General features: G+C 50.4%; 10 protein-coding genes and 1 pseudogene across 10 annotated transcripts; 6 read left to right on the forward strand and 5 right to left on the reverse strand.

Moving 5' to 3' along the window:
* Positions 1-14: 14 nt before the first annotated feature.
* On the reverse strand, positions 15-3,005 carry NFIA_107920 (putative raffinose synthase protein Sip1; the record flags this gene model as incomplete). Its single annotated transcript, XM_001267196.1, has 2 exons — positions 15-2,708; positions 2,811-3,005. The coding sequence occupies 2 exons, from the start codon at positions 3,003-3,005 to the stop codon at positions 15-17; spliced, it is 2,889 nt and encodes a 962-aa protein (XP_001267197.1).
* A 500-nt stretch (positions 3,006-3,505) lies between these two features.
* On the reverse strand, positions 3,506-4,757 carry NFIA_107930 (zinc-dependent alcohol dehydrogenase family protein; the record flags this gene model as incomplete). Its single annotated transcript, XM_001267197.1, has 4 exons — positions 3,506-3,550; positions 3,607-4,053; positions 4,129-4,518; positions 4,596-4,757. 4 exons carry the CDS (start codon positions 4,755-4,757, stop codon positions 3,506-3,508), a joined length of 1,044 nt encoding a protein of 347 aa, XP_001267198.1.
* Positions 4,758-5,605: 848 nt separating this feature from the next.
* Positions 5,606-6,437, reverse strand: NFIA_107940 (BTB/POZ domain-containing protein; the record flags this gene model as incomplete). Its single annotated transcript, XM_001267198.1, has 2 exons — positions 5,606-6,353; positions 6,403-6,437. The coding sequence occupies 2 exons, from the start codon at positions 6,435-6,437 to the stop codon at positions 5,606-5,608; spliced, it is 783 nt and encodes a 260-aa protein (XP_001267199.1).
* Positions 6,438-7,227: 790 nt separating this feature from the next.
* On the forward strand, positions 7,228-8,533 carry NFIA_107950 (aldo/keto reductase; the record flags this gene model as incomplete). Its single annotated transcript, XM_001267199.1, has 7 exons — positions 7,228-7,296; positions 7,351-7,497; positions 7,559-7,663; positions 7,710-7,991; positions 8,048-8,103; positions 8,156-8,301; positions 8,361-8,533. The coding sequence occupies 7 exons, from the start codon at positions 7,228-7,230 to the stop codon at positions 8,531-8,533; spliced, it is 978 nt and encodes a 325-aa protein (XP_001267200.1).
* A 1,138-nt stretch (positions 8,534-9,671) lies between these two features.
* NFIA_107960 lies at positions 9,672-10,696 on the forward strand (annotated as a pseudogene).
* A 489-nt stretch (positions 10,697-11,185) lies between these two features.
* On the forward strand, positions 11,186-12,307 carry NFIA_107970 (N-terminal L-serine N(alpha)-acetyltransferase NAT4; the record flags this gene model as incomplete). Its single annotated transcript, XM_001267200.1, has 2 exons — positions 11,186-11,297; positions 11,568-12,307. The coding sequence occupies 2 exons, from the start codon at positions 11,186-11,188 to the stop codon at positions 12,305-12,307; spliced, it is 852 nt and encodes a 283-aa protein (XP_001267201.1).
* Positions 12,308-12,353: 46 nt separating this feature from the next.
* On the reverse strand, positions 12,354-13,849 carry NFIA_107980 (GPI-anchor transamidase subunit GAB1; the record flags this gene model as incomplete). The annotated part of the gene is made up of 5 exons (XM_001267201.1): positions 12,354-12,592; positions 12,642-13,264; positions 13,316-13,518; positions 13,578-13,642; positions 13,708-13,849. The coding sequence occupies 5 exons, from the start codon at positions 13,847-13,849 to the stop codon at positions 12,354-12,356; spliced, it is 1,272 nt and encodes a 423-aa protein (XP_001267202.1).
* A 300-nt stretch (positions 13,850-14,149) lies between these two features.
* Positions 14,150-16,318, forward strand: nop7 (mRNA-binding ribosome synthesis protein NOP7; the record flags this gene model as incomplete). Its single annotated transcript, XM_001267202.1, has 3 exons — positions 14,150-14,171; positions 14,230-14,328; positions 14,412-16,318. The coding sequence occupies 3 exons, from the start codon at positions 14,150-14,152 to the stop codon at positions 16,316-16,318; spliced, it is 2,028 nt and encodes a 675-aa protein (XP_001267203.1).
* Positions 16,319-16,887: 569 nt separating this feature from the next.
* Positions 16,888-18,711, forward strand: NFIA_108000 (uncharacterized protein; the record flags this gene model as incomplete). The annotated part of the gene is made up of 1 exon (XM_001267203.1): positions 16,888-18,711. The coding sequence occupies one exon, from the start codon at positions 16,888-16,890 to the stop codon at positions 18,709-18,711; it is 1,824 nt and encodes a 607-aa protein (XP_001267204.1).
* Positions 18,712-19,523: 812 nt separating this feature from the next.
* Positions 19,524-21,287, forward strand: NFIA_108010 (NAD-dependent succinate-semialdehyde dehydrogenase; the record flags this gene model as incomplete). The annotated part of the gene is made up of 4 exons (XM_001267204.1): positions 19,524-19,643; positions 19,703-19,790; positions 19,848-21,117; positions 21,170-21,287. 4 exons carry the CDS (start codon positions 19,524-19,526, stop codon positions 21,285-21,287), a joined length of 1,596 nt encoding a protein of 531 aa, XP_001267205.1.
* Positions 21,288-21,379: 92 nt separating this feature from the next.
* On the reverse strand, positions 21,380-22,939 carry NFIA_108020 (histidine phosphatase family protein; the record flags this gene model as incomplete). The annotated part of the gene is made up of 4 exons (XM_001267205.1): positions 21,380-21,794; positions 21,850-21,951; positions 22,013-22,130; positions 22,186-22,939. The coding sequence occupies 4 exons, from the start codon at positions 22,937-22,939 to the stop codon at positions 21,380-21,382; spliced, it is 1,389 nt and encodes a 462-aa protein (XP_001267206.1).
* Between the last annotated feature and the right edge of the window lie 1,222 nt (positions 22,940-24,161).

A 24,161-nucleotide genomic window follows, 5' to 3' on the forward strand; every position in this document is an offset into this window, starting at 1 on the left:
GACTACACGAACGATCATCCAACAAAGACCTGCACGAGGACCTCATTGCTCCATCCACTATCCAATCCCATTGCCTTCCACGCCGCCTGAACATCAACCGCTAGAACCTTAGCATGGGCACCTCCTTCCTTCCAGACCGTCTTTCTTGGCACAGCCCGGCCACGGATGGTCACCATGAAGTTTCGAGCAATACTCCAATCCTGCAGGTCAGAAAAGTAAATACCCAGAGTCCCCAGACCTTTAAGGCTGACGTCGAAACGCAGCCGGCCGTTCTCCGCCATGATGATATCACTGTTCGCCACGGCGGCTGCGCCAGTCATCTTACCCAGCAAACCCAAGATAGCGACGTGGGTGAGCCTGGAGCCATCCGCGTTGCAGCCTCTACTCCCTCTGAGGGTAAAGGATTTGGTGGGGTAGGCCGTGAGAATCTCCCATTCTTTCTGCTCGAGTACAACGGATACGAGGGCCTTGTCGTCGGAGGGATGCATCAGCTCGGTGATTTTGCCGCTTGTGTGCGCGCGGATGATGTACTGGCCATCTGAGCCTGCATGAATGCCCGGGAAATCGCGCAAGGGTACGATGCAAGATGATCCCGCGGCGTGGATGTTGAAGAGTCCCAGAATGCCGCTGCCTGTCTTGGCCCACCCAGTGTACGTGCCAATGCGGAGGATGTTGCCTTCGTTGTAATCGTGGTACATGTCTAGCGTGCGTCCCACGATGCTAGGTCTGAGGATGACTGTTGATCCATGAATAGTGGGCCCGGTCATCTGGTTGATGACCGGTAGGCCATGGTTACCGGGCTCGTCGGTGATGTATATCGGACCGCCTGAGAGGCATCGTGCAGCTGCATGGAACGAAGCGTAGGGATGGCACGTCTGGAACATGTCCCAGTCTGGCAGAACGTTGAGGTACCGTGTCAAGAGGGCATTGTGTGCGTTGCAAAATACATGCCATGTGTGAGATGCCGGGATCTCCGGGAAGAAGTCATCTGAGTTGCGCAGAGCAATCTGAGGCTTGTTCGTTGGGAGCTGGGAGTGAAAGATGGCTTGCGGGATCATGGACATGCACGAGATTGCCCTTGTACTGAAGTGACTTAGTGAGGAAATGGACCATGCGTCCTGGTAAGCGTTCATAAACCGTCTGCGGTCCTCGGGGTCTTTCAGCAGGTCAAGGAAGAACTGGGCGTCTGTTTTGACCGAATCCACACCAACAGATGTTAGAAAGCTGTAGAAATCATCATAAAAGCGCTGGATATCTTCAGGGTCGATGGCCAGCAATGACCCCTTCTCAAAGGCGTTCGCAACGGGCCCTCCTGTGGCCGGATCCGTAATCTGCACCTCTTTGGTCTTGTACGTTCGGGCAAGATCCCCGTTGGGCGAAATTCCACCCCAGTATCCAAAGAGGGCATGCCAGACTGCGATATGCTGAATATTCCGATGCTTCTGGCGGATGGTCTCTATGCCTCGTTTAAATCCCTGCGGGAAGGCTTTGGGATCTGCCTCAAACCGTGTCCACGCCCTCTTGAACTGTGACTCGCCTTCGTTGTCGAGAGCCTGCCAATTGTCATCTATAATCAGATTTTGAATTTTGATTCCCTGCTCCTTCAAGGAGTCAAGAGCGAAAAGGATTTTTTCTTCGGTCAGGTTCTGCCCCAGCCCGTTCCAAGTACAGTAACTTAGCCCATCATACCACTCCGACATCCATTGCGCCTGAGGGTCCTTTTCTACCACCACAATATCGTTGTCCACGGGCGAGACTGGAGTCGGTGATCGATCAGACAATACCTCCGTAGCGTACGGCCTGACCATTTTCCGAGCTTCGTATATGACAGCGCTCATTGCTACTTCGAAGTCATCGGCGGCAGAAGCAAGAACCTGGAACTTGCTTGCTTCAGTGTGATCACACTTGGCCTTAATCACGACTTCCCCTTTCTCGTTCGAAGCAAGCACAGTCAGGACATCGCTAATCCCTGAGACCGCCAGAAGAACCAAATGGGAACCGTCAGTCCGCAGGAAGGAACACAATACGGCATCCTCTGTCAAGCTGAAATTCTTCTTCCCATGTCTAGGCCCAAGCCATGGAATCCATACCCGTACTAGGGCAAAATAACGCGCGATTGAGGATGGTTTGCCCAAAGCGACTCGCTTGAGCCCCGACTCGCCCTCTTTGGCAGCTTCTACCGATCCAGAAAGACTCCACAAAAGAGAAGCAGGGGCCTCACTCGTACGCGACTCGACCTCGACCTCAGTCGAGAGATTATCAAAGAACTTGTCAAACCCCTCTTTCTCTGAAGTTGTTGAGGTACTTCCATATGTCATCGCAGAAGGACTATACGACGGTGCCCGAGCGGGATCCGTAGTAGAAACACCCGTGTCGAACTGAGAATTCCGCGCCGGAAATACCAGCTCCCCATCATTGATATGACGTTGTTGGTTGGCCCATTGCCATTCGGCCTCTGGGGTGGCTCGAAATCGAACCGTGAACTGGGCATAGCCCGCGGTAGCAGGGAGAGCGATTTCCTCGGAGAAGACATAGCGACGGTACTTGTAATCCTCCTCGTCCCCGTTCATCAGAGGAGCTACAATGGGCTCACATTTCTTCAGCGGGAGTGCGGTCCATTCGGTGCTACCGAGATTATGCCAAATCTGGGCCTCCCATGGCTGTTCTGGGAATAAGCTGCTTGACTCAATTACCACAGTAAAGCGAAGCTATTGTCCATTAGTTTATTTGATTGGTGGTAGTAAAATGGACAAGGAGAAATAGCTCTCCGCGAGTCTAAGATGCACACAAAACCAAAGGCAATAGCTCACCGTGTCATCCTTTTCCGACTGCAATGTCTTCTGTACCCTTGGTATACCAGTGACCTGCCCCAGAGGCGGATAGCACGTCACACGTGCAAACAAACTCATTTGCGCGGGACGGTAGAAGTGAAGCTGTGATGGCATTTGATGGCGACCCGGTCCGATGATGGGCCGAGTCGATGTATTCCTTGTGCTGACCTGCATCTCAAGAGTAGACCGGGAGGGTCGAGAATATTAAGGCAAGTATGGAGCTAAGAAGTGGAGAAACATCACTGCTTTTGCAGTAGTACGGAGTAGTGTGAAGAGGACCCATTTTCCACGATGGGTGCAAATCAGGAAAAAGGAATGCTGGAGATCATGGCGTTATGATGCATGATGAGCTGTTGTGCGGCGGTGGCGTGTTGGGGCAAGACGAGGGGAAGGTGGTGCAGAGCGACGCCCCTCCACCTTCTCATGGTTGGTCTTCCTATCCATACTGCAGATAGTAAAAGAAAGTTGATTATCTTCAGCTTGTGTCGATAAACAGATAAGGAAATTTAGATAAGGATATCTAAAAGATTGGAAAGTGGAGATGGCTGAGATAGCATCATACGTCCATTGGCATTAATTACATCACTATATAGATAGTGCAATGGCTATGGTAGTACATTCAACGTCGTCGTAATCCTCATTAATAGCCTTCGCATAGTCTGATACGCTCGCGTTTAATCAATCTCAATTGCCAGCTTTCCCAGATGCTTTTGAGCCCACTATTGCTTGCCGTTAGCACCCTATTCTCAATAACTTCAAGCGAACGAAGACTCACCATGTATTCATAAGCTTCCTTGGCCTGGTCGAGACGGAAAACCTTCTCGTCAACAACCGGGTGGATGTTGTTCACCTCAATGGCCTTGATCATATCGTTCATCAAAGCCTTGCTTCCGACGTATACACCCCGAATGGTGCAGATGTGGTTAAGTGCTTCAAGCATGCCAGGCTGACCCTTGGGATCGACACCTCCGAGGAAACCAATGATGCTGATTGTGCCCTCAAACTTGATGCACTTCAAACTCTGACTGAGGGTTCCGGCGCCTCCCACTTCGATAATGTGATCGACACCGACGTTGTCTGGAGTCAGGGAGCGAGCAATTTCGCCCCAGTTGGGGTTCGTCTTGTAGTTGATGACATGATCCGCTCCAAGCTCCTTGAGCTTCTTGGCCTTCGTATCAGAGGAGGTCGTAGCAATGACAGTAGCTCCAGCTGCTTTAGCGAACTGTTCCAGGAATACTGTCAGCTTGTTGCGTGTTCTCTACTCAAGTAGGCAGCCGACATCAGCTTGAAGACTTACCTGCAGGGCAAACGTGCTGACACCCCCCGTTCCTTGTACCAGAACAACCTCACCCGGCTTAAGAGCGTTCATGCCATACAGAGCATTCCAGCTGGTGAGGGCAGCGCATGTAAGGGTACTCGACTCAAGGAAGTTGAGATTTCTGGGAGCCCTAACCAGGCCATTTTCGTTGAAAACACCGTACTGGCGCAGAGTACCATCAAGGACGCCACCGAGACCGGACTTGGTGCTCCGGGTATCGACAGGACCGTACTGGTGGAACTGATTGAACAAGGTCACCACCTTATCGCCCTTCTTGAACTGGGTCACTTTTGACCCGACCTCGACGACCTCGCCAGCACCATCGGAACCGGGGACAACGGGGAAATTGATAGGGAAGGGATACATCCCCTATAGAGGCATCAGAAATGTGCGCGACAAAAAGCTGATTTGCTCATGCCGTCTCGAGCGTAGAGGAAGTGACGCACCTTGGGGATGATCAGGTCACGATAGTTGAGCGACGCAGCGCGTAGCTTGACGAGGACCTCATTTTCACCGCACTTAGGCACAGGACCTTCCTTAAAATTAAGACTATCGAAACCATTCTCCTTATCCACAACAACCCACTGCTTCATAGTTGAGGGAGCCATTTTCCGTATGTAAGGCGTCGAGTTCTCAGGAGGGTCAATTGAAGGGATATCGCGATTGAATTAGGCTGTTAGCTAGAAATGTACTGATCAGGGAGGCCCGAAGCAGATAAATAACTTTAACCCAAGCTCTCGACCTTTAGTTCTTGACGTAAGGTAAAGCTCCACCTGCTATGACGGCACACTGATAACTCTCCGATTCGGGCCATCTTTAACGGTGCCGAGGGACATCCGAAATATTTGGGTTTAGTCGACGAGCAAATCATCAATGCTTGTGAGGATCCTCCGTTCAATCTGCTGATAAATCCGGTCCATCTGTGCTCAGTCTGCTGGAAAGCGTTTGGGCAGCGACTGCCGGACGTCTCCTAAGGTCGTGTTGTGGTTCAAGCTGCTCAAGGGATAAAGTGAATGTGGATACCTTCAGACACCGAGTTTTCAATGGCCGGCAGTTGCATCTTAAGAGATACCTTTCTAATTGTTCATTCGATTAATAATCATCTGTGCTGGAGGTTGAGCAGTAGAAGGGTGGATGTAGGATCCATCTTCAGCGTGCTCTACTATTTGTCCGGCATTTTTACTACAATGGGGGTAACGAAGAGACGTCCCGAAACTTGATTCATCTAGAAGACTGTCTCCACTCTGGCAAATCCACGAACCGATAGTCGATGTGCCAGGCCCGTTGTTTTGGTTTCAGAATCCGATAGAAGAATCCATCACTCAGCATGGTGTTAAGGCTAATATCGAGTACTAGCCCTTCTCGACCAGGAAATCGAGACTTTGTTCGGGACTTCTCCGCGCAGCTTGCATGGCTCGTACCAACGGCCCTACTTTCTCACGGATGTTACCCACCTTCAAGACCACTCACATTGTTCCTCATAGCTTCCCGGCTTGTAGGGGGGAAATCTATGTTTCGGAGTCTGACATTGCCAAGGAGCAGTTGAAGCCGGGCATAAAGTATTCATCATGCGCGAGCACAGGGCAGGAGCGGCTTCAAGAAGATCGTGAAAAGAGGGCTGAAGTCGAAGTTGATTGACGCTGTATGCCGCATAATGGGCCAGCCAGTCCAAGAGACTGTCGTTCAGCGGGATCTTGAGGAATGCGACTCGCAAGGAAGCGATAATCGCACGTTGTTGATCGAGAGTTTGGGGTCTGTTGATATCCACAAAGCATGCAGTGAGCTTTTCATAGGCCAACTGCTTTAGTTCAGCAATGAGGTATGCGTCGCTGAAAATATAAAGCCGGAGATGAGCCAGCAGTGGATGGTTATCAAGCTCCACATCCGTGCTTTCGCTCACATTGGCGGCTGCTGATGATGCATTGTCCTCGTCAGCATCATCGGAGGCTTTGAGCGTCGTCTGCACCAGATCCTTGCTGATCACTGATGCCTGATAGTCGCCTAGATATGCCCACTCAATAAAGCGCGCAAGAGTCCCGTCAGTCGTGTCTGAGCAGGTATACACTCCATCCTGGCCCTCCGCGAACCCGCTGGTGAATGCTGCATGAAGAATTTTACACTTGGACTCCAGGAGATCTTTGTGAATCTTGAACGTGCATGTTGATCCTGGTGATTTTAAGGCAACCGTATCGGAAGTCAAAAATCTATCTGGCTATTAACAATTAATCTTGCCAACAAGCGCGAGATACTCACTCGAGACGAGTCGTCTTTCCTTCCTCTTTAGACATCTTCCAGCTCAAGGCAAAAACCAACCTTAGGTGGGAAGTACAAGAGGGTGTGGATGAGCTTTGGGGCAGAGTAGAGGCAGAGTAGAGACAGTTGATGTCCTGTGTACTCTATTTTTCACACAGCGATTGCTGGATAGACCATCTGCCTGACATCCCGGCTCTATATATCCCTGATTGACGGTCTCTGAGCCGCTCTCTTAGCCACACGGACCATAACACGATAATGACCAATCTCATGGCACAGGCGATCAGAACAAAGCGAACGGAAACCTAAGTGGGCTCAGCAAACAATTCTTTCACGAAGGACCATCTGCAATCAGCGGTCATTGGAAGTAAGGTGTACCTGTTGGTGTATCCATGGGTCTCATGGAGAATAAACACTCATATAACTAGGTGGTTCCGTCTTAGCAATCAAAAGAGAGAGAAAGACCGAAACAAGCCCAAAGCCAGACGTTTGCATTATCTTGGCGGATGGTTGTCAATTGCGGAAGTGAGGAAGATGCTTCCTTTCAGGGTGTTATCATAGCCCAAATAAGCAGCCACATTAGATGACAAAGTGAAAGCTCTTTTGTTAAGACCCATTCCTCAGAGATTTGTTGACAGACGATGTCCTTGTATAGAATCCACATAGTCTGATCGCTGAGTGAGATCTACATTGCATGAGGGGTAAAACCGTCAGCAGCCTGTCGCATCCCCTCAGTAATTTGAAACCCGATCCTTTTATAATCATCTCATCTCTGGATGGCTGCTTGCATACCCAATCATTCTTGAACTCAAGAACGAACCCATCATGTCTCTAGGGCGTAAATTCAAGCTCAATTCTGGGTATGAGATCCCTGCTGTCGGTCTAGGAACCTGGGTTAGTAATGTTCTGTGTTCGAGCTACATAAATTTGCTGCTAATGACCTGACAGCGATCTGCGCCTCATGAGGTAGAAGATGCCGTCGCGACAGCTCTTCGCGTGGGATACCGGCATATCGACGGTGCTGCTGTCTACTTGAATGAAGCTGAAGTAGGACGGGGATGGAAGAAGTCGGGTGTTCCCCGAAAGGAGATATTTGTTGGTTCCGATCACAGTAGACTCAATTGCATCTGATAAATTATCTCACATCACTCTGCAGTTAACGAGCAAGCTGTGGAATACACACCATCATCCGAGCCATGTCGAAGAAGCGCTCAACAGGACACTCAAGGATTTACAGACGGATTATCTGGACTTGTACCTGGTATGTCAGTTACAATCTTGACGGATATCTGCTGATAGGTGAAAAGATCCACTGGCCCATATCGTTCGCACATACGAACGACACTTTTCAGCCTCTCGACCCGGTCACAAAAAGATTCCGTTTAGTGGACATTCCCATCGGCGATACTTGGGCAGCGATGGAGAAGCTAGTCAAGGCTGGCAAGATTCGAAGCATCGGAGTCAGCAATTTCACCATTGAGAAGATGGAGGAACTACTTAAGACGGCAGAGCTTCCTCCCGCAGTCAACCAGATCGAGGCTCATCCTTACCTCCTTCAGCCCAAGTTGTTTGGGTATCTGAAAGAGAATGTACATCTCACCAATCACCTACAATGGCATACACATCTTGTTGACTATTCTCCCAGAATATTCTACCTGTTGCTTATAGCCCTCTGGGCAACAATATCTTGGGTGCTCCTCGGTATACTAAATCCTCGTACCACCGCTGACGGAGTGAACTGACCGTCAAACAGTGTTGTCGATGACCCCGCCGTGATCGAAATAGCAAAAAGACTGGGCAAAGATCCTGCGAGATTGCTGATATCTTGGGCTGTCCAGCGTGGTTTCGCTGCTATTCCAAAAAGTGTCAAGGCATCTAGGATTGAGAGCAATTTTCAAGGTATATATGCGACCGTGTCCTCAGACTAACCTCTTGACTGACCAGAACGTCTTCATCAGACTTCATCATCCCTGATGCGGAGTTCAAAGCTCTCAACAAACTTGACCGCCATCAACGATATAGCTATCCGTTCCGCTGGGGTGTGGACGTGTTTGGGGAATTGGGTGCTGTTGAAGCCGAGAGACGCGCAGAGGAGCATGCAGCGAAGCTCAGGGAAAGTGAGAGCGCATAATTGTCGTAGCGGTCAAATGCCCTATAGACGCTGAGTGGCATATATATATAATGATCCATACACTAATTGGATGAGGCTGGTGCTGGGAGCTTAATTCTTCCAGATGAGAATAAGTCAGTCGATACGCCTCTTACAATGAATATGTTCATCTGCGTGCAGAAGTCTCTCTTGAACGATCGTACAGGGGGTCACTGAGTTCAGCAGACTGCGTCATGCTGCCTGATCGAGCGATGAAGAAGCAGAGAACTCCACCAAGCGAGATTAAAAAATGTGGGCACCTGCATAACTGACAAATACTGCGCAATTCAGCACGAAGCTGATTCAGTAACCACAGACGTCACTATCGACTGCCTATGGAAAGCAAGCGATGGAAACAAATTCCGACGCTTTCAGGGCAGCGATTGGTGACAGATCATCTCTGATCTTCTGCTGCATGATGTCAAACACTGCGTCTGTGCCTCAGTATATAGAGAAGTAGGGTCCGTGATTGATCACCCGAACCACCCATTGGGACATCGCGAAGATTATATTGCATATTAACCTGATATGACTGGGTCGACTTGAGTGTCTGCGAGTTATGGAACCTTCGCGATTGGCTGGTTGGGAGGGTTGATCCCCATTCTGCGCTTTGGATAAGCGCTTGGTTCGAATAGTATATAAATCTTCAAGCTTGTCGGGCTTTATCTTGGGATCTAATTTCAACAATGGCCGCCTCTCGTATTGCTACGTGCATGAAAGACAAGATGCTCACTGATATTTCCACACAGCTGTTCCGACTGGATCCTATCAGTCTGGCTGGGGTGCTGGCCATCTCAGGGTTGTTCTTCCTATTGACTCTTCCCTCGAAGGCCGTCGATACCTATGGTCAATGTGAAGAAGCTCTTCCAAATTCGGTCCTCTCACATTCAGAAGCGGTACTTGCAAGATGCGTGCAAGTTAAGCAAAACTGGTTCTCGCAAAGTACCTCCCGCATGCAGTTGATGCTGAGTTTCAAGAACTTAGTCACTGGAGGGCCCCATCTTTCGGGTTCACTCAGACAATGGAATCAAGACCATGCTTGCACCCGAGTACGCAAACGAGTTTCATGCTCACCCTGCCTTGAGATTTGGCCGTGCCATTACACTGGAGTTCCACTCAGACACTTCCTTGGGGACAAGATTTGTCGTAACCCAGACTGGCTGCTTATCACTGTCGACTATACCGTGGATACCTTCTTTGCCGCTGAGGACCTCCGGCTCTGGCCCAGGTTGATACGCCCTATTGTGGCCAACTTCCTGCCATCCTGCCGTAAAATCCGCCGGGAACTGAAGGAAGCGACGGAAAAACTCCGGTACTGGAAGAAAGACGCAGAGACCTAGAAGCAGCCAGGAAGGCAAATCAGCCACAAAAACGCTATCATGATGCTATACAGTTGATGGAGGAATGCGCCAAAGGTCAGCACTATCCCCCTGCGGAAGCGCAAATGGCCTTCTCAATTGTTGCCATCCATACGACGTCGGACATGCTCCACGCAGGTCCTCCTCGACCTTTGTGCGAATCCGGAGGTTATCCAACCGCTTCGCGAGGAAATTGTGGCGGTCAACCAGGAAGAATGATGGAAGAAGACCGCCTTATATAAGCTCAAACTCTTGGACAGTGTGCTGAAGGAAAGTCAGCGCATGAAGCCGGTCAACATCAGTGAGGATTTCTATCCCCCGTCAAGCGTCTATATCTGGTGATACTAGAAAAGACTGACTGCGCAAAGCTTCAATGAGACGTCTCGCACTCGAGGATATCAAATTATCGGATGGCACACTCATTCCAAAGGGCTCTTCCATTCTCGTCTCTAGCCGCAAAATGTGGGATCCAGACGCGTACCCAAACCCGGAGTTATTCAATCCCTATCGATTTTTGAGACTACGCGAGACTCCCGGCCATGAGACTTCGGCCCAGCTAGTGTGGCCGTCCCCAGATCTCGGATTCGGCTATGGGAAGCACGCATGTCCAGGACGGTTCTTCACTGCTAACGAGGTCAAGATCGCCTTGTGCCATATTATATTAAAGTATAATTTCAACCTGCCGGATGGCTATACACCGACTGTGCGAAAGAGAGGCATCTCGCTCAGTGCTGATCCTTCGGCGAAACTCGTCATCAGACGGCGACAAGAAGAGATTGCTCTTTGAAAGTAGCACTGCACTTCTGATATTAGGTCACTGCAAATTTGTGCTTTGCTATTTGTATGCAATAAGAGCACTGCGTAGAATGTAGGCCATAAGTATAACCATCTCTTCTTGTAACACGCCAGTCGATAAATCGAAGGTGTCCGACATTGATGCACAAGCTGTTAGTGAACAAAAGAATGTTATGGTAAAAGTCTCGGCTCAATGTTCCCGTCTGCATTTATTAAGGTTAAGATCTGCTGGAAGAATATTCAATTTTTCAGGTGGGATGATCAAGGTCGAGAAATGGTTGAACTTGGGCCAAGGTAGCATTCAGCAAAGTGTGATTGCAGGAGAGAAAGGGGAGTGACTGAAACGTCAAACACCAACTGGCGAACATAAACACTGATGATTAAGTGAAACCAACCTCAACGCAGCCAAACACACCCCAAAAATTTCCACATATTTATGATACTTGTTGCCATGAATAGATCTTGAGAAGTGGCAATCACAATGCCAGCCGTCAAAAAAGGCAGGGTGACAAAAACCAAGGCTAAACAGTCATCACAACGAAAATCCACTCGACGTAGCTTGACAGGAAAGGCAAACGATGATCAGAATAAAGGTGAGTGAGTCATCAAACCGCGATTATCGATATGTCTATAAATATGCATAGCTGTGGTCCTGGACGAATCCAACGGCTGGATTCAACATGGTTCTACCTGCCCCTTTCTGCTGTATCGTGACGGACGCAACTCCGGTTCATCCTGTCTCATCTGGGGTCATCCTACACACAGGATTTCGCCATTCACCTGTGCTCTTACTTCAATTATACTTGAAAGATTCTGGATTGCTTGATATTCCTGAATCGAGACGCGTATTGACCTAGTTACAGATCCCAAGCCACTACCTCTGGTAGAGCGCACCAACAGTCTACCGATCGGAGAATTCACCTCGCTATATATCGACCCAGAGCTCCTTGGTCACGATCTACTATGGCGTCCAAAAGACGAATACAGTCCTTATGACCGCAATAAGTTTCACAACAAAATGCGCTGCACCGTTGACGTCTACTCATCCAGTACGATTCCCGCCGAGGTATTCGATGTGTGTTTCACACTCATCGAGCAGACGTCGGCAGACGCTTACAGGGCGTCCAGCTGGGGATGGTCTGCGGCTCGTAAGCGAAAAGAGATGCGATTGCCTGATATGAAATATCTCATTCAGCGACGCAGCCGGACAGGTTCACCTGAAGTGACCTTTACGGACGGCATATCCTTCCAGAGGGGAGAGATACTTGCGTTCCTTTCGTTTATGGTCACATACGAGGACGGCAAGGAAGTAATTTACTGTTATGAGGTGCACGTGGCCCCGAAGGCTCAGGGCCAGGGAATTGGAATGCATCTGATGACACTGTTGCGATCAATCGGGGTCAACATTGGCCTGGAGAAGGCTATGTTGACCTGCTTTCGGTCTAATCATCGCGCATTGCGGTTTTACGAGTCGATCGGTTACAAGGTGGACGAGAACTCCCCTAGGTCGATTCGGTTGCGGACAGGAGAAGTGGAGCCTGACTACTATATCATGTCCGAATCTCTGAAACAGAAGTCGTCACATGAGAATGACGAGGGTTGAAATCCCTTTCGAAGTATGATACTTGAAAGGGCTATGATACCATAATCTAGACCTGTCTAATATCTTTGCCGCGCATTTCTGGATTCTCCTGCTCCCACTCGTCTCTGAGAGCAGCAAAGATTGTGTCTGCCAAGAGGATGGAGAGTCCCAGACTCCACACTAGTGTGATCGCATAGAAGAAGTTGGCATTGCCAGATCCAGCGTAGATCCATAAGTAGTAGAATGCAGGGCCCAGGAGGGTGGCGTATAGAAGCGCCGAAATGGCAAAAAAGGTGTAGCGCATCACTGTTTGTCGTTAGCAGAGCCAACTCCCACGGCCATTCGCAGAACTTACATGGGAACAAATGCCGGTAGAGAGGGAGAAGTGCAAAGTACAAGGAGGCGTCCGAAATACTAGGATACGGCTTGAATATGGCGAAGATGCCCATGAGGGAGGTCAGAACAAAAAGAGGCTGCTTGCGCAATCGAACGGTGAGACCGCCGACATAGCCTGTGAGATGGAGCCAGAAGACGCCAAGGAAGAACTCTCGGAAGGAATCAAAGATTTCGATGAAGAAATACCACCAGAGGCCAATGTTAGGAGTCAGGTCAGGGACAAGCAATTGGAAACCGTATGTTGCAGAGATAAACTGCCGAAAGTCTGGAACGACTAAGTAAGATAGGCCCAGAAGCCCTCCGACGCCGAGCAAAAGTATGCCAAAGTGCTGAATGGCGAAGATTGCAACTCCAGATGGAGGCTTCGCGCCTTGAGCACGTCGATCGTCACACAAAAGCACGAGCGGAACAAACAGAAGGGCCGGGTAGATTGACAAATAAGACGCGCATCCTAGAGCGAGCATGGCGTTGAAGCTATTCCCCGTGACGGCATTCGACAGAGCATAAAGGATTGCAGTCGAAGTAAAGGCGCTTGTGGATCGGCCCAGACAGGCGGCAATGGTGAACGGGTTGAAAAGGTACCTGTTATCCGTCAGGAGCATAGCCATGCAGGAAGTCGCAGAGTATAATTACCATGCTGCCACATCTACCCCACCCCACTTGATATCCTTTCGCAACGCCGTATACAACCTTCCCGATATCCCTTGATTGGAGTCCGATATGGTGACCAAGGCATTGGCATTAACAAGGTCAATCAGAGCGTAAAAGACTGCCGTCGCTAACGGATAGTCTCTGGCGTTCGGTAGCAGAGCGAATATGGGAAGAAGGAGCGGCGCCTAACCCGTGGTACCGCGACTTAGTAAAGGCCAAAGAGAACGGATCCTGGACTCCATACCTGATGGAAGACGCCTCCGTCGTAAGGGGAAACATTCCGAGTGTAAAGAAAAAGGCCTTCTTGAACTGGAGACAGAGATGTCAGCCTGAGCAATTCAGACAGACAGAAAACATGCTCGGATAGAACTCACGTCTTTTGAAACTGTTCACTGGTGTAGAGACCTCGACTCTGCCCGTCAGCAGGTCCGGCAGCGAGGGGAACAGGAGCAAGAGGAAAAGTCGTAAGACGAAAGCACCGCTAAACACGGCAACTTTCCGTCTGTCGACCGGCATGGTGTGTTCAACAAAAATTTGAAGATTGAAGCATAGCAATTATCAATAATTGACCATCACTATCTGGCTTTCAGTCAGTGTCTCACTGTGGCTCTAGGTTTGTATGCTCCAGCTGTCCTTCGGCCAGGCGCGCCAAGACTCCGCGCATTACCCTTTTCCGCAGCGCACGGGCCAACCAAGCTTGTGATTGGAGAAAAAAAAGAAAAAAAGGGAAAAAAGAGTTATCAAGAAATTTTCTGGTTATCAGAAAAAAAGTCTCCCCATCAACAACTTTTCGGTCAACAGCCATACACCGCAAAGATGGGTAAAATCAAGAAGAAGGGTATGCTTATCGAACCATATTCTTTGCGCTCTTGAGTTTTAATTGACATTTTTTTCAGGTACCTCTGGTCAGGCCAAAAACTACATTACCAGAACTCAGGCAGTTCGCAAGCTTCAGATCTCTCTGCCTGACTTCCGTCGTCTTTGTATCTTCAAGGGTATGTTTAGAGAATCCGATCCTTTATTTCTCTTCTCTATATGTGGTGGCGTCGATCCTAATCGGATTGTTTCTGCGAATTAGGTATCTATCCTCGTGAGCCTCGGAACAAGAAGAAGGCCTCGAAAACATCGACCCCGAATACCACCTTCTACTACACCAAGGATATCCAATATCTTCTCCATGAACCCCTACTCAGAAAATTCCGGGAGCAGAAGGCCGTTGCGAAGAAGATTGCACGATCTCTTGGACGCGGAGAAGTCGGCGATGCAGCTCGGTTGGAGAAGAACCATGCCCCCAAGCTCACATTGGACCATGTCATCAAGGAGCGCTATCCCACTTTCATTGACGCCTTGAGAGACCTGGATGATGCCCTGTCACTTCTGTTCCTCTTTGCCAACCTCCCCTCAACCGCTCACGTTCCTCCTAAGACTATTGCCCTCTGCCAACGGCTTTGTCACGAATTTCAGCATTACTTGATCACGACCAACTCTCTGCGCAAATCTTTCCTTTCCATCAAGGGTATCTACTATCAGGCTACGATCCAAGGACAGGATATAATGTGGCTGGTTCCTTACCGATTCGTGCAGCGCGTCAACGGCGACGTCGATTACCGTATCATGGCCACATTCGTTGACTTTTACACCACTCTGCTTGGATTCGTGAACTTCCGGTTGTATTCGTCGATTGGTCTGAGATATCCCCCGAAGTTTGACACCAGAAGCGACGAGAATGGCGCAGAATTGGCGGCTTTCACCCTCGAGGGCCGTGGAGTCGGCGATGCCCCGAAGGCCATTGAGGCTGGTAACACACAAGCAACCACCTCCACTAACAAGGAGGTCTCGAAGGAAATTCAGGCGAAGGTCGACGACGTGATCAAATCAGCAGGACTGGATGAGGCAAAGGAGGAGCCGGCCGCCGAGACGACCGAGGAATCTAGTGAAACGATTGACAAGTTCGAGCCCGCAGCCCCAGAAGCCGATACACTCCCCCAACCTGACCTGAGTGGAAGCGAGGCCGGATCGCTCTTCGCCCCATTCACATTCTACATTTCACGAGAGGCACCTAGAGCGCCCCTTGAATTCATTCTGCGGGCTTTCGGCTGCAAGCGGATCGGCTGGGATGCCGTGCTCGGTGACGGTGCTTTCACTCACGATGAGACAGATACTCGCATTACTCACCAGATCGTCGACCGACCTCAACTGCCCGAGTCCTCCCTACCAGCTATTCCTGCTGCCTCGAAGGACGGTTCTGACGCCGTCCAGAAGGTGAAGCCAGGTACTCGGATTCCTGGTCGAACCTACGTCCAGCCTCAGTGGGTCTGGGATTGCATCAATGAGGGCAAACTTGTCCGTCCTGATTTGTATGCACCGGGTGCCACCCTTCCGCCTCACTTGAGCCCTTGGGTCAAGCCTTCAAGAGGCGGCTACGATCCTAAAGCCAGCCTGGCCGAGCAGGAAGAAGAAGGCGAGGCCGAGTTAGACGAGGACAGTGACGAGGAGATGGAAGAAGCGGCCAACGATAAGAAGGCCGAAGCTAAGGCAGATGTTGGATCGGAGAGTGAAGATGAGGACGAGTCTGTCGACGGTGGCATGGATGTTGCCGGTACCGATGATGACGAGAGCGAAAGTGAAGAGGAAGAGGAAGACTTTGGTGGATTTGAAGAAGAAGAGGCTGCTTCCGAATCAGAGGACGAAGAGGAAGCGGCTCGCACCCAGCACCAGAAGGAACTTGAGGCTGAGGCTGCTGGTCTTCCCTTCTCTTCCAACGGGGCTACTAGCGACGAATCTAAGAAGAAGGCTTCCCAGGCTAAGAAGATCGCTGCCAAGAAGCGCAAGGAGGAGGAAGAGCTGGAGAGACAGAAGATGATGATGAGTCGTAAGAAGCGCAAGTTGCTTGAGAAGATGATCTACTCGAACAAGAAGCAGTCCGAGGAAGCGGCGAAGCTGCGCTCAAAGAGGAGAAAGCTTGAGAAGGAGGCGACAAAATGAGTTCCCATAGATAAAAGTTAGCAGCATGCTTTTGGCGACAAGATGATATCCTTTTCTGGAATTTGGGGACATTCAATCTTCTGGCGTCATTCCTTGGCTTTGTACTAATTTCAGCATATAAACATCGTATATTAAGATTCATCCATGTATTCGACGAATCGTCGTATCTATTTTCTCAGACATAGAGAGTAGGTCTGCTGAAAGCTCGATCCTGCAATCTGAGACTGCAGCTGTTCGTAGATCACGTGATATCATTTTCTTTTTCTGGTTCTCGTCTGAATGCGATTCCTACATGCAATCAAAACTCATAGGGCTCGAGATCTTTCCGCAAAAAAAGCCATGTTTCCAAGCCAGGTCCGCTGAGATTCTACTGAGGAACTTGCACTGTTTTAGCAACCTTCTATCCAACGCTTCTGAATGAGGTCATGATCCGTTCCAACGGACAAGGCACACTTGCTATGCTAAAAGACGGGCAATTTTCATCATACTACTTCAGCGCCACGTATAAGTGATCTTGCAGTCAATAAGTTTCGTACTTAGAGGCGCATGACTCTCTTAGACTGAAAACAATGTCCTCGGTCTTTGGAAGCCAGCCCTCACGCTTCAGTCCTCCTCAATCTGCACAACCGTACAGATCGATATTCGGAGGCCCAAGTAGCCAAGATGTGGCAGATCTGGAACCGTACCCCGAGGTACAACAGGGCGGAGATCGCCCGGATCAGCATGATTCAGACGTTGACATGGAAGAGGTTCCATTGACTGAAAACGATCACTCAGATGATGAGACATATGTCGAAAGTGAGGACGACGGTTCTGTGTCCGACGATGAGGCCAGCAATGATGGTGATTCGTACCAATTATCGAAGAAGCAGGCCGCGGTAGTGCCTTGGTCTAGCAAGCAACACCCTGACAGTCCGCCATCATCGCCCTCATACAGGCCTAATAGGTTCCGTGGCCCTGAGTCTACGTGGAGAAAGCTTACGTTGCAAGACCGGCAGAATGCGCAAGCACTAGAGGAACTCAGAGCCAGAGACCTTGCCGCTCATCTCTACAATGCTTTTGCTTTACGGGCTAGGGCACGTGAGATCGCACAGCAAGCGTTAGAAAGCGATAAGCAGCTTGACGAGACGGAAACATTTGTACCTCCGAAACGTTGGACAGCGTGGCCTGTACCGGCAACGGAGGTTCCTCGTCCAGGAGAGCATCTACGAAGACAAATTGATGATGAATGGACTTTGAGAATGCCGCCGGATCCTCGACCCAGCGCAGAGCTGGAAGAGTCAATCATAGCAATCATGCTCAAGACTGCCAAGGATCGGTTTCAGGCGAGAGATTGGACGACTAAAGGCGTCGGTCCAAACCCAAAGCGGAGAGCACGATCTATGTCCAGAACGAACGACGAAACTACTGGTATGGAGAGCGAATGGGAAAGTGACATTGACGCTACGGATGCCATGGAACTTCGTCCGGTAGTCCAAGCCGATGATGACAAATCTCGACGACAGCTACGCCCTCTTACGCGCAACATACTTACCCAATTCGATCAGCTACTGATGGGTCTGCACCATGCTCGAAAAGGCGGAGTGGCGGGAGACGATAGCTCAGCAAGTGAATGGCAGAGTGACACGGAGAGTGTCGCTTCGAACGCATCTCATTCAAGGAAAAGGCGCAAGGGCGAGAAGGGAGAGAGGAGTCAATCAAGAGGGCGCAAACGAACTCGCAGATCCTCCGTGCGGGCTACATCCACGACAGGCCGATCCCGCAGCGTACTTGCGTCGAGCGCACGCACTGCCTCTCGTTCACGTGGAAGGTCTTTTGATAGTGATCGCAGGCGATCAGCCAGTCGCATTCGTCGTGGACTTCGGGACTGGAGTGAAGTATTAGGTATTGCTTCCATGATAGGCTTGCCGCATGCTGCTGTTATGCGCACTGCTCGCAGATGTGCGACTCTTTTCGGAGAGGATATGGAATTCCAGACCTTCAGGGAGGGTCAACTACAGCACTCGAAGGAAGGATATGTCAACAAATGGGAGTATGTCGAGGACGAGACCGATGAGTCAGAACCGGAGCCACAGATCGAGCCTTCCCCTCCTAGTCGAACTCAATCTGGAAACCCCCGCTCCCGCGCAGCGTCTACAATTGGCTCGACTTCTCGTCCCGGCAGTCCAACATCGGAGGCAGTTGGTAGCACACAACGACTCAAAGGCAAAGGGCAGCATCGCAAGCAAGACATAGTGTGTCCTGTCAAGTCATGTCCCCGACATATCGATGGTTTCACTCGGACATGGAATCTCAACTTGCACCTGAAGCGAATGCATGCCGGATACCGGTCCAGAAGCGCCAGTGTCAAGTCTGCAGGTGCCAGGTCCCGCGCTCCGTCAGTGAGCGGTTAGCAAACAGGTTGCTGAAGTTAAATGACATTCCTAAGATCCAGCTCGAACAGTAGTCACTAGATTCAGGTGCTAATGGATGAATAGTCCCTCACCTTAGGCGGACTCGATTGATAAGGTAAAATATTTGGTCACATTTTGTAATTCACTGCAGTAGGTCGGTGTTCTTGGGCCGTACTATTGGCTAAATCTACCGGAGCTGTTCGAACAATCGAATATTACTGGATGGAAATGCCGAGCTCCCGGTCCGCAGTTCTAGCCGTGTTTTATCGATACGGGCGATGTATTTGATATCGAAATTTGGGGTTGTTGAACAAGTCTCTGATCTTCAACAGAGCAACTATTTCCCTATCACTGTAATTGGCAATTACACAATGTGCGCAGTCTCATAATCTTCAAATGAATCAACTCTACCATGGGGATAGGAACGAGTTTGGGGTATAATTGCGTGCAGCTTCTAGAATGACGTCGACCCACGTGATGGAGATCTCTCCCCGCTTGGAGGAGGTGGTAATGAATGCTTGACAAGCTCGGAGATACGATTAGCATTATTTTACATACTCATCGTTGGATCCATACTTACCTGGATTTATAAAGTATAAAAATAACTTACTTCCCTCCTCCCGTACATAAAGCCTTCTAGGTCTTCTTGTTTCCGCAACATCCCAGGACTCCGTCGGCGAAAGGCGTAACGACTTTCCCCGCATACTGAGATAGGGAGGAGAATCATACCTATCGATTATCTTTTTTGTTGTTTCGAGATCCTGTGCGACTGAAGACAACTTAGTCCCTTTGAGGGCTCATCATACGATACCATGGAGAGGATTATCCGTCCAGTTTCGCGGCAATTGTTGAGATCGCGAGCTCGGTATCCCTTTGCCGTACCTACGCTTCATGCCAAAAGATTATACTCAAAAAGCCATGTTGTACCACCGGTAAGGCCACTCTTGAAGGCTGTCATTTTATGGAAATGAACTCACAACTGCTACTTTAGCTGAAAGACCAGTCTCTCTTCATTGAGAAGGCCTATGTCAACGGACAATGGGTAGACGCAGAGTCGGGAAAAACATTCGAGGTTCATGGTAAGGCTGGTGCTCTCCTGGTGTTAGAAAATGAAACTTATCCCATATTCCCCTTAGATCCCGCTTCTGGAAAACTTATCGGCACATGCCCCGAATTCGACGCCCTCGACACAGAAAAGGCCATCGAGGCCGCCTCTGCTGCCTTCCCCAAGTTCCGCACAACCCTAGCGCGCGAGCGTGCCCGCATGTTGCGACGATGGTACCAATTGATGATGGACAACGCAGAAGATCTAGCAGCATTGATCACATGGGAGAACGGGAAGCCCCTAGCTGACGCCAAGGGCGAGGTGAACTACGCAGCCAGCTTCTTCGAATGGTTCAGCGAGGAAGCACCCCGGATTTACGGCGACACAATCCCCGCCTCAGTTCCTGGCAACCGAGTCATGACGTTGAAGCAACCCGTTGGTGTCTGCGGCTTGATCACTCCGTGGAATTTCCCCGCTGCTATGATCACAAGAAAGATCGGACCGGCTCTGGCCGCGGGTTGCACGGTTGTATGCAAGACTCCTGGCGAGACACCTTTCACAGCGAACGCCCTTGCGGAGCTGGCTCATCGTGCTGGTATTCCCAAGGGAGTGGTCAACATTGTGACTTCGCTCAAAAACACACCGGAGGTGGGAGAGGTGATCACCACCCATCCTGAAGTTCGCAAGGTTTCGTTCACTGGTTCGACCAACGTTGGTAGACTGCTCATGAAGCAGGCTTCGTCTACTATCAAGAAGGTGTCTTGGGAGCTGGGCGGAAACGCACCATTTATTGTATTCGATGATGTCGACGACCTCGATGCCGCAGTCGCCGGGGCCATTGCCTCCAAGTTCCGTAGCTCAGGGCAGACCTGCGTCTGCGCTAACCGGATCTTCGTCCAGAGAGGCGTGTACGATGAATTTGTCAAGCGCTTCGCCGCAAAGGTCAAGGACTTCAAGCTCGGCGCCGGCTTCGAGGACGGTGTCACTCACGGACCGCTTATCCACGAGCGTGCCACCGAAAAGGTCGACCAGCACGTCAAGGACGCTCAAGCCAAGGGAGCCAAGCTTGTCGCGGGAGGCCAAAGAGTCCCCGAGCTGGGCCCCAACTTCTACGAGCTGACTGTCCTCGCTGATATGAGCAAAGACATGTTAATGGCCTCCGAGGAGACGTTCGGCCCTGTAGCTGGAATTTTCCCCTTTGAGACCGAGAAAGAGGTCGTCGAGCTGGCCAATCGTGCCGAGGTTGGCCTTGCCGGTTACTTCTTCAGTGGAAACGTCAAGCGTATTTTCCGGGTTGCAGAGGCGCTGGAGGTCGGTATGGTGGGGGTCAACACAGGACTTATTAGCGATGTCGCCTCTCCGTAAGTGTCCCTACTAGAGCGAATGCTACCGCATTGTGCTAACTTTCCCTAGGTTCGGTGGTGTTAAACAGAGCGGTTTCGGCCGTGAGGGCAGCAAGTACGGAATCGACGAGTTCCTTACAATCAAGAGCGTGACGTTTGGCGGTATGGGTGAGCCATTGCAGTCGTAGAGCGGCTATATCATACGGACTACTTGGACCAAATTTGAATTCGAATCTATAATTTCAAGTCACGGTGATCAATAGACCATTGACCAAACGTCCTAATCACACTTCGTCTCATCACGGTAATTATCCGTAGTCGCCGTACTATAATCCCACCAGAAGTCTAAATGCTGAGGATCCGACTCTGGGATCTCGCACTCCAAGACATAATCCGGTAAATCTTGTCTGACAATCGAGGCATACTCCTGCAAGGGGCAGGAATAGCCAGGACCAGACTGGCAGGCACGGAACGGCACCACGGCTTCGTTCAAGACTACTCGGACATACGTTCCTGCAGGGACAATGGCAGTGGCGTTGCAACTCAGTCGCTCCATGGTGAGATGGCCGCCCATTGGCACCAGCTCGCTACTCAACCATGAATGGCCGAAAGAGACACGGTCAGTTGGGAGGTCTTCAGGGGGGTTCAGGATACCCAGTGCGCCGATGATGGGGGTGATATCGGTATCGTGCGCACTGTAAGTATGGATATCAGCTACAATTGCGGGGGCAGATGGGGAGGTTGACGTACAAGTTGAAGAAGAGGGTGCCGGATGAAGGTCCCTGCTCGAGAAGAGCGAGACTAGCATTGACGTACAGGGAGCCGACTGGACGCATCATCTTGTTTCCGGGTCTAGGAGTAATGGAACAGTCAACGCTGATCGTGCACAGATGCAAGTATGAGATCGGCTTACCCGGCGCAATAGTAAAAGTGTAGATCCCAGATATACCCAAAGCTGACCCATTCATCCATGGTGAACACCCCCGTCCAATCCGAATGTCCACGGACGCTGGGTTCATAGGATGACATTGCTTGTGAGATTAGTAAACTGCAAACAAGCCAGCAGCTGCCAAAGGCGCGACCTACTCATCAACCAGAATATATCCGTCGACGTCAAGTCCAGACCGAGATACTGGCCGTTGAGCCGCTGCGTCGCAAGCTCAAGCTGAGGCAATGACTGCGGCCATGCATCACATATGCGCTGCGCATGGTGGTCGCGAGCATGACATGTACGAGATAGGGCGTTCGCGCCCTGACGAGCCGATTCGGGGATGATATTGATAGCCGCCTTCGTCTTATACTCGTCATCACCGAAGAACCCTTCCCCGAACATTCGAGCCGTGTCCACGATGCGGCCGGCGTCACTAGCGAACAGAGGCACAATCGTCTCTTCGTCCCAGAGATGGCCGTATCGGTTGCGCGCGTCCATGCCGTGCTTATAGGCGTCCTGAATACCGTTGTACGGTCCAGTGGTGGTTTCCTTGTCATAGTAGCAACTTGAAGGGACGAAGTAGGTCCAATTCTTGACAAAGTCCAGATCACCATCGGCGTGAGGCTCGTCGAACACGGCTTTCTTGACCTTTTGCAACGCCTTTTCTATCTTTGGTCCTTCGCTTGCGAGAGGGTATCGCTCCCCGTGGCGTTTGATCATGATCACCTGGTCAACTGAACAGCCTGCCGGAGGGGCGCGATTGATCCCGTAGTTGCTGCGGTCCACGTATGGTCCCATTGCGCCATTGTGTTTGAGGATGTTGTTTCCATCAAGCGTTTGCTGCGAGAATAGCAGTGTTGCGGTGGTCGCTGGAATTAAGACCAGGAGTTGCGCGTAACGGCGAACCATGATATTGGAGGTTGTCCAAACTCGCTTCTTACCCAGCGGCTGTTAGATAGTTCACACAGTGTAAGTGGACTTGGACACGGGTGAGAAGTTCTCGAGTCCTAGAGCAAACATACCAAAGCAGGGGGTTCATCCCGCATTCCTGAGCCACAGGAGCGACAAAGTCCTGGGCCAAATCTTGCAACATCAAAAGGAGTGTCTGCTCGCACTAAGTCAAGGAAGCCACTGATTCATACTTCTCTACTTGTGCGCATGCTATTGCTCGTTCATCAACCAATGACCGTGGCCTGCGATAGAGTGACAGTGCAATTTGGTGGGAGCAGTGGAATCTCGTACCAAGTGAAGCGACACGATATCTGAACTCAGACGCTCTTCTTCCGAGAGCATTGGACGTCACTTAAGCTCGAAGTGCAGAATTCTTGATAAGGTGGCAGGTCTGAGAGAGGGTTGGTTGAACGAGTGCAGGGATTTAAGACGAAACAGATGTAGAGGAGAATGGTCTTCTGAAAAGAAGTGACATAGTGAGAAAGTTGTCTAATGTACACAATAACACGAGCGCCGGAACCAATAACCGATAATAAAGTTGAGCATGCATATCCCGAGTATCACAACGAAACCATATGTCCAATGAAGCATGTCTGTGCCGAATCCGACCAAGCACCGTACCGTGATACAGTTGATAAGGCTTCCTTCATGGTTCAAACAGTAGATGGGGATCGTTTCCCCGTTTCCTCTGCTCTATGCTGCACGCAATTATTTTCCTTGACGTTGCTTGTGCTTAGGATTCTTCGAACTGTATTTGTACGTGGTCAGACTTAGACCTATCGAATGCAAAGGGAGCCGCCGATACTGACCAGATGATGTAAACTCGGTTCTTCCTCCGAACAGGCTATTGACAACCAGCCGTTAGTATGTTGTAGACCATGCAGGCAGTATAACTCGTACCTTGCAACCATCACATAACCGCTTAACGGACGACCTCGTCTTCATGCCCCGAACCTGCTCGAGTTGTCGCACAGTGGACCCCACAACACCCACATTGGCGTCTTGCTGCTTCGCAGAACGCAAGCTCCGAAGGCTGTTGCCGACCGATACTCTTGATAGTTGCGATAGTGACCGCGAGAGGAACTGGTGAGAGAATGGTTGACTCGGGAGAAGCTGGCGGAGGGCCCGAGTCGAAGAACCCAAGATGGAGCGGATGGACAGCATGGTACAGAATAGCGGA

This window comes from Aspergillus fischeri, genomic scaffold (assembly GCF_000149645.3).
Source record: "Aspergillus fischeri NRRL 181 1099437636245 genomic scaffold, whole genome shotgun sequence".
In the NCBI taxonomy this organism is placed as follows: Eukaryota; Fungi; Ascomycota; class Eurotiomycetes; order Eurotiales; family Aspergillaceae; genus Aspergillus; species Aspergillus fischeri.